This window comes from Ostrea edulis, chromosome 3, assembly GCF_947568905.1.
Source record: "Ostrea edulis chromosome 3, xbOstEdul1.1, whole genome shotgun sequence".
Taxonomy (NCBI): Eukaryota; Metazoa; Mollusca; class Bivalvia; order Ostreida; family Ostreidae; genus Ostrea; species Ostrea edulis.
Genome location: NC_079166.1, coordinates 87,811,641 through 87,819,508, shown reverse-complemented (window position 1 = coordinate 87,819,508; position 7,868 = coordinate 87,811,641). Strand labels below are relative to the sequence as shown.

General features: G+C 35.9%; 1 protein-coding gene across 1 annotated transcript; it reads right to left on the bottom strand.

The window, feature by feature from the left end:
* Positions 1-2,784: 2,784 nt before the first annotated feature.
* LOC130053669 (uncharacterized) lies at positions 2,785-7,621 on the bottom strand. Its single transcript, XM_056161057.1, has 5 exons — positions 7,369-7,621; positions 6,513-6,821; positions 6,137-6,427; positions 5,039-5,185; positions 2,785-3,017 (listed from the first exon to the last, which is right to left on the bottom strand). The coding sequence occupies exons 1-5, from the start codon at positions 7,619-7,621 to the stop codon at positions 2,785-2,787; spliced, it is 1,233 nt and encodes a 410-aa protein (XP_056017032.1).
* Between the last annotated feature and the right edge of the window lie 247 nt (positions 7,622-7,868).

The window sequence follows — 7,868 nt, the reverse complement described above, 5'->3', positions numbered from 1 at the left end:
CACAGAAACAAATAAAGTTATATCAGAAATATGATTTAATTTAGCAAATGAACAACAATAATCTCAATAAATAAATAGGAAGTTTATGAAAAAAAAAATATATAAATAATAGAAATTGGCAGGAATGTGGAAGACCTATGAAAAATATGAGAGACTAAATAAAAAAAAAAATATGTCCCTACTGAGCCTCCATACTAATGAAAATGGTCAAAAATCTCTCTTTGAATAAACACTACTATAAATAACTGAATTGGAAAATGAGCTACATCACCCAATATGAACTCTATCAACACTCTAGAGTTGAACTATGAAAAACACTGAAAAGTCTAGGCTCTAAAAATAACTAACCCAGCAAATGTACTACCCCAAAAATATAAAGGGCAAAATAATAAAGAATAGTGGTTCTAGAATTAACATCTGTTATCTACATCTCCCAAAACCAGGCTGGACTTGGAAAGGGAACCTAACTTATCTATAAAAATCCTAACATCCTAACTCTAATCATAAAGTGCTCGCTCAGCACGTGCTAAATGAAACCTAGAATGCCGTGTACCTTGAGGTTGGCATTAAAAGCAGAGATAAAGTGCCATGAGGCTTATCCCCAACCAAGTGAAGAAAACTACACGAACACGGCTTTAAATACCCTAGCTATGCCCAAAAATAAACGCCAATAGATATCAAAGATCCTAAGGCTAACTTAGCCAATTAGAACACAGCTATCAAAAGTACTACGGAAAGACTGCCAACATGGATGACACTTCCTGTTTTAAAAGTAAAACGTGGAAAGTCAACACATGACCTAGCTTATAAACGACTAACAATAAAGGGGTTTTACGTAAGTAATAACTGAAAACTCAATGTAAATAACATTATCATACTGAAATACTAGCAAATAATAAGTAAATATAAATTACGAAACCAGGGCTATGGAAATAAAAATCCAAACCACTACAATGTAATGCATAATGATCATGTTTTCATTTTTTTATTGATTTGGTTTCGGGATATATAAATGCAATTCTGTTTCTTTTAAAATCAATCCATGATTTATTGATATTGCAACAAAGCAGTGAGGGAGAATATATTGTCACATTTGTAACAACATTTCTGGTAGTCTATGAGTGATTTGTGACAACATTACTGGTAGTCTATGAGTGATTTGTGACAACATTCTCTGTAGTCTATGAGTGATTTGTGACATCATTCTCTGTAGTCTACGAGTGATTTGTGACATTTCTGGTAGTCTATGAGTGATTTGTGACAACATTTCTGGTAGTCTATGAGTGATTTGTGACAACATTCTCTGTAGTCTACGAGAGATTTGTGACAACATTTCTGGTAGTCTATGAGTGATTTGTGACAACATTTCTGGTAGTCTGAGTGATTTGTGACAACATTTCTGGTTGTCTACGAGTGATTTATGACAACATTTCTGGTAGTTTACAAGTGATTTATGACAACATTCTCTGTAGTCTATGAGTGATTTGTGACAACATTTCTGGTAGTCTATGAGTGATTTGTGACAACATTCTCTGTAGTCTACAAGTGATTTGTGACAACATTTCTGGTAGTCTTCGAGTGATTTGTGACAACATTCTCTGTAGTCTATGAGTGATTTGTGACAACATTCTCTGTAGTCTACAAGTGATTTGTGACAACATTTCTGGTAGTCTACAAGGGATTTGTGACAACATTCTCTGTAGTCTATGAGTGATTTGTGACATCATTCTCTGTAGTCTATGAGTGATTTGTGACAACATTTCTGGTAGTCTATGAGTGATTTGTGACAACATTCTCTGTAGTCTATGAGTGATTTGTGACAACATTCTCTGTAGTCTTCGAGTGATTTGTGACAACATTCTCTGTAGTCTACGAGTGATTTGTGACAACATTCTCTGTAGTCTATGAGTGATTTGTGACAACATTCTCTGTAGTCTATGAGTGATTTGTGACAACATTCTCTGTATTCTATGAGTGATTTGTGACATTTCTGGAATTCTATAAGTGATTTCTGACAACATTTCTGGTAGTCTATGAGTGATTTGGGACAACATTCTCTGTAGTCTACGAGTGATTTGTGACAACATTCTCTGTAGTCTATAAGTGATTTATGACAACATTCTCTGTAGTCTACGAGTGATTTGTGACAACATTCTCTGTAGTCTATGAGTGATTTGTGACAACATTTCTAGTAGTCTATGAGTGATTTGTGACAACATTCTCTGGTAGTCTACGAGTGATTTGTGACAACATTAGTGGTAGTCTGAGTGATCTGTGACAACATTAGTGGTAGTCTACGAGTGATTTGTGACAACATTAGTGGTAGTCTACGAGTGATTTGTGACAACATCTCTGGTAGTTCACGAGTTATTCATAATAACATGTCTGACTGTGTATAGAATATTTTTAATAACAAAGTGGGTGATATACGTGTCAAATACTATGGAGCACCAAATTAACGAACTCAAATAATTAAAGATACCTTTAATTATATGAAGATATTATCAACTCTTTCGATGCATGCAACAATTCAATTAAACATCTCTTCAAATAATTAATGATATTTTCAATTTTGAAATGTCAAGATAACGACCAGTGATCAATCTCAATGTGCACAAATGATATATTAAACATTAATTTAATTAATGTGCACAATAAATCTTTTAGAGAGAGAAAATATATATAATAGATATTTTCAATATATCCACAATTAAATATATATAAAAATTGAATTAATAATTATCTTCAAAAACTAAAAGATATGTTCAATTATTTAAGTTTATGTTAATTTGGCACTCCATAAGTAACATAATCCTTGTCTATTACACAGTCCCTGTCTATTACGTAGTCCCTGTCGATTACACAGTCCCTGTCTATTACACAGTCCCTGTCTATTACACAGTCACTGTCTATTACACAGTCACTGTCTATTACACAATCCCTGTCTATTACACAGTCCCTGTCTATTACATAGTCACTGTCTATTACACAGTCACTGTCTTTTACACACTCACTGTCTATTACACACTCACTGTCTATTACACAATCACTGTCTATTACACAGTTCCTGTCTATTACACAGTCCCTGTCTATTACACACTCACTGTCTATTACATATTCACTGTCTATTACACAGTCACTGTCTATTACACAGTCCCTGTCTATTACACAATCCCTGTCTATTACACAGTCCCTGTCTATTACACAATCACTGTCTATTACACACTCACTGTCTATTACACAGTCCCTGTCTATTACACAATCACTGTCTATTACACAGTCACTGTCTATTACACACTCACTGTCTATTACACACTGTCTATTACATAGTCACTGTCTATTACACACTCAATGTCTATTATGCAGTCACTGTCTATTATATAGTCACTGTCTATTACACACTCACTGTCTATTACACAGTTCCTTTCTATTACACACTCACTGTCTATTACACACTGTCTATTACATATTCACTGTCTATTACACAGTCACTATCTATTACACAATCCCTGTCTATTACACAGTCCCTGTCTATTACATAGTCACTGTCTATTACATATTCACTGTCTATTACACAGTCACTGTCTATTACACAATCACTGTCTATTACACAGTCACTGTCTATTACACAATCACTGTATATTATACACTCACTGTCTATTACACAGTCACTGTCTATTACATAGTCCTTGTCTATTACACAATCACTGTCTATTACACAGTCCCTGTCTATTACACAGTCACTGTCTATTACACAGTCCCTGTCTATTACATAGTCACTGTCTATTACAAAGTCACTGTCTATTACAAAGTCACTGTCTATTACACAGTCACTGTCTATTACATAGTCCTTGTCTATTACACAGTCACTGTCTATTACACAGTCCCTGTCTATTACACAGTCCCTGTCTATTACACAGTCCCTGTCTATTACATAGTCACTGTCTATTACACAGTCACTGTCTATTACAAAGTCACTGTCTATTACACAGTCACTGTCTATTACATAGTCACTGTCTATTACACAGTCACTGTCTATTACACAGTCACTGTCTATTACACAGTCACTGTCTATTACACAGTCCCTGTTTATTACACAGTCACTGTCTATTACACAGTCCCTGTCTATTACACAGTCCCTGTCTATTACACAGTCCCTGTCTATTACACAATCACTGTCTATTACAGTCACTGTCTATTACACAGTCCCTGTCTATTACACAGTCACTGTCTATTAAAAAGTCTCTGTCTATTACAAAGTCACTGTCTATTACACAGTCACTGTCTATTACACAATCACTGTCTATTACACAGTCACTGTCTATTAAAAGGTATCTGTCTATTACACAATCACTGTCTATTACACATTCACTGTCTATTACATAGTCCCTGTCTATTACAAAGTCCCTGTATATTACACAGTCCCTGTCTATTACACAATCCCTGTCTATTACACAGTTCCTGTCTATTACATATTCACTGTCTATTACACAATCACTGTCTATTACACAGTCCCTGTCTATTACACAATCACTGTATATTACACAATCACTGTCTATTACACTGTCACTGTCTATTACATAGTCACTGTCTATTACACAGTCCCTGTCTATTACACAGTCCCTGTCTATTACATAGTCACTGTCTATTACACAGTCACTGTCTATTACACAATCACTGTCTATTACATACTCACTGTCTATTACATACTCACTGTCTATTACACAGTCACTGTCTATTACATTATCCCTGTATATTACATACTCACTGTCTATTACACAGTCACTGTCTATTACATACTCACTGTCTATTACACAGTCACTGTCTATTACAAAGTCACTGTCTATTACAAAGTCACTGTCTATTACACAGTCCCTGTTTATTACACAATCACTGTCTATTACATAGTCCCTGTCTATTTTATAGTCCCTGCATATTACACAGTCCGTGTCTATTACATAGTTCCTGTCTATTACACAGTCACTGTCTATTACACAGTAACTGTCTATTACATAGTCCCTGTCTATTACACACTCACTGTCTATTACACAGTCACTGTCTATTACATAGTCACTGTCGATTACACAGTCACTGTCTATTACACAGTCACTGTCTATTACACAGTCCCTGTTTATTACACAGTCACTGTCTATTACACAGTCCCTGTCTATTACACAGTCCCTGTCTATTACAAAGTCACTGTCTATTACATAGTCACTGTCTATTACACAGTCCCTGTCTATTACACAGTCACTGTCTATTACACAGTCACTGTCTATTAAAAAGTCTCTGTCTATTACAAAGTCACTGTCTATTACACAATCACTGTCTATTACACAGTCACTGTCTATTAAAAAGTCTCTGTCTATTACACAATCACTGTCTATTACACAGTCACTGTCTATTACACAGTCCCTGTCTATTACAAAGTCCCTGTATATTACACAGTCCCTGTCTATTACACAATCCCTGTCTATTACACAGTTCCTGTCTATTACATAGTCACTGTCTATTACACAATCACTGTATATTACATAGTCACTGTCTATTACATAGTCACTGTCTATTACATTATCCCTGTCTCTTACATACTCACTGTCTATTACACAGTCACTGTCTATTACATACTCACTGTCTATTACACAGTCACTGTCTATTACATACTCACTGTCTATTACACAGTCACTGTCTATTACAAAGTCACTGTCTATTACAAAGTCACTGTCTATTACACAGTCCCTGTCTATTACACAATCACTGTCTATTACATAGTCCCTGTCTATTTTATAGTCCCTGCATATTACACAGTCCGTGTCTATTACATAGTTCCTGTCTATTACACAGTCACTGTCTATTACACACTCACTGTCTATTACACACTCACTGTCTATTACACAGTCACTGTCTATTACACAGTCACTGTCTATTACACACTCACTGTCTATTACACAGTCACTGTCTATTACATACTCACTGTCTATTACACACTCACTGTCTATTACACACTCACTGTCTATTACATAGTCACTGTCTATTACACAGTCCCTGTCTATTACACACTCACTGTCTATTACACACTCACTGTCTATTACACAATCACTGTCTATTACACAGTCACTGTCTATTACATAGTCACTGTCTATTACACAGTCCCTGTCTATTACATAGTCACTGTCTATTACAGAGTCCCTGTCTATTACACAATCCCTGTCTATTACATAGTCCCTGTCGATTACATAGTCCCTGTCGATTACACAGTCCCTGTCTATTACACAGTCACTGTCTATTACACAGTCACTGTCTATTACACAGTCCCTGTCTATTACACAGTCCCTGTCTATTACATAGTCACTGTCTATTACACAGTCACTGTCCATTACACAGTCACTGTCTATTACACAGTCCCTGTCTATTACATAGTCACTGTCTATTACATAGTCACTGTCTATTACACAATCACTGTCTATTACAGTCACTGTCTATTACACAATCCCTGTCTATTACACACTCACTGTCTATTACATAGTCCCTGTCGATTACATAGTCCCTGTCTATTACACAGTCACTGTCTATTACACAATCACTGTCTATTACACAGTCCCTGTCTATTACACAATCCTTGTATATTACATAGTCCCTGTCGATTACATAGTCCCTGTCGATTACACAGTCCCTGTCTATTACACAGTCCCTGTTTATTACACAGTCCCTGTCTATTACACAATCCTTGTCTATTACATAGTCCCTGTCGATTACATAGTCCCTGTCGATTACACAGTCCCTGTTTATTACACAGTCCCTGTCTATTACACAGTCACTGTCTATTACACAATCACTGTCTATTACACACTCACTGTCTATTACATAGTCACTGTCTATTACACAATCACTGTCTATTACACAATCACTGTCTATTACATAGTCACTGTCTATTACACAGTCACTGTCTATTACACAATCACTGTCTATTACACAGTCACTGTCTATTACACTGTCACTGTCTATTACATAGTCACTGTCTATTACACAGTCACTGTCCATTACACAGTAACTGTCTATTACACACTCACTGTCTATTACACACTGTCTATTACATAGTCACTGTCTATTACACAGTCCCTGTCTATTACACAGTTCCTGTCTATTACACACTCACTGTCTGTTACACACTGTCTATTACATATTCACTGTCTATTACACAGTCACTATCTATTACACAATCACTGTCTATTACATATTCACTGTCTATTACACAGTCACTGTCTATTACACAATCACTGTCTATTACACAGTCACTGTCTATTACACAGTAACTGTCTATTACACAGTCCCTGTCTATTACACAGTGACTGTCTATTACACACTCACTGTCTATTACACAGTCACTGTCTATTGCACAGTGACTGTCTATTACATAGTCACTGTCTATTACACAGTCACTGTCTATTACACAGTAACTGTCTATTACACAGTCCCTGTCTATTACATAGTCACTGTCTATTACACAGTCACTGTCTATTACACAGTCCCTGTCTATTACATAGTTCCTGTCTATTACATAGACACTGTCTATTACATAGTCACTGTCTGTTGCATCGTTCCTGTATGTTGCATAGTTCATGTCTATTACAGAAAAAGGCTCGTGGATAGACTCGTGTGACCTTTCCCTCTAGCGTTCAGCGTGCGAAACAGGAAGTCATCATGAACTGGAGTGTTTGAGGTCGGATTTGGCAAGGGAAAAGTTCAAAATATAATAAAGAATGTGATACCAACTCCAATTTAATTAAATCAAATATATATATATATCACACACTATTCCCTCTGTCATTCCGGTGCCTTTTCCGGCGGTAATTGAGTATTGATGATGT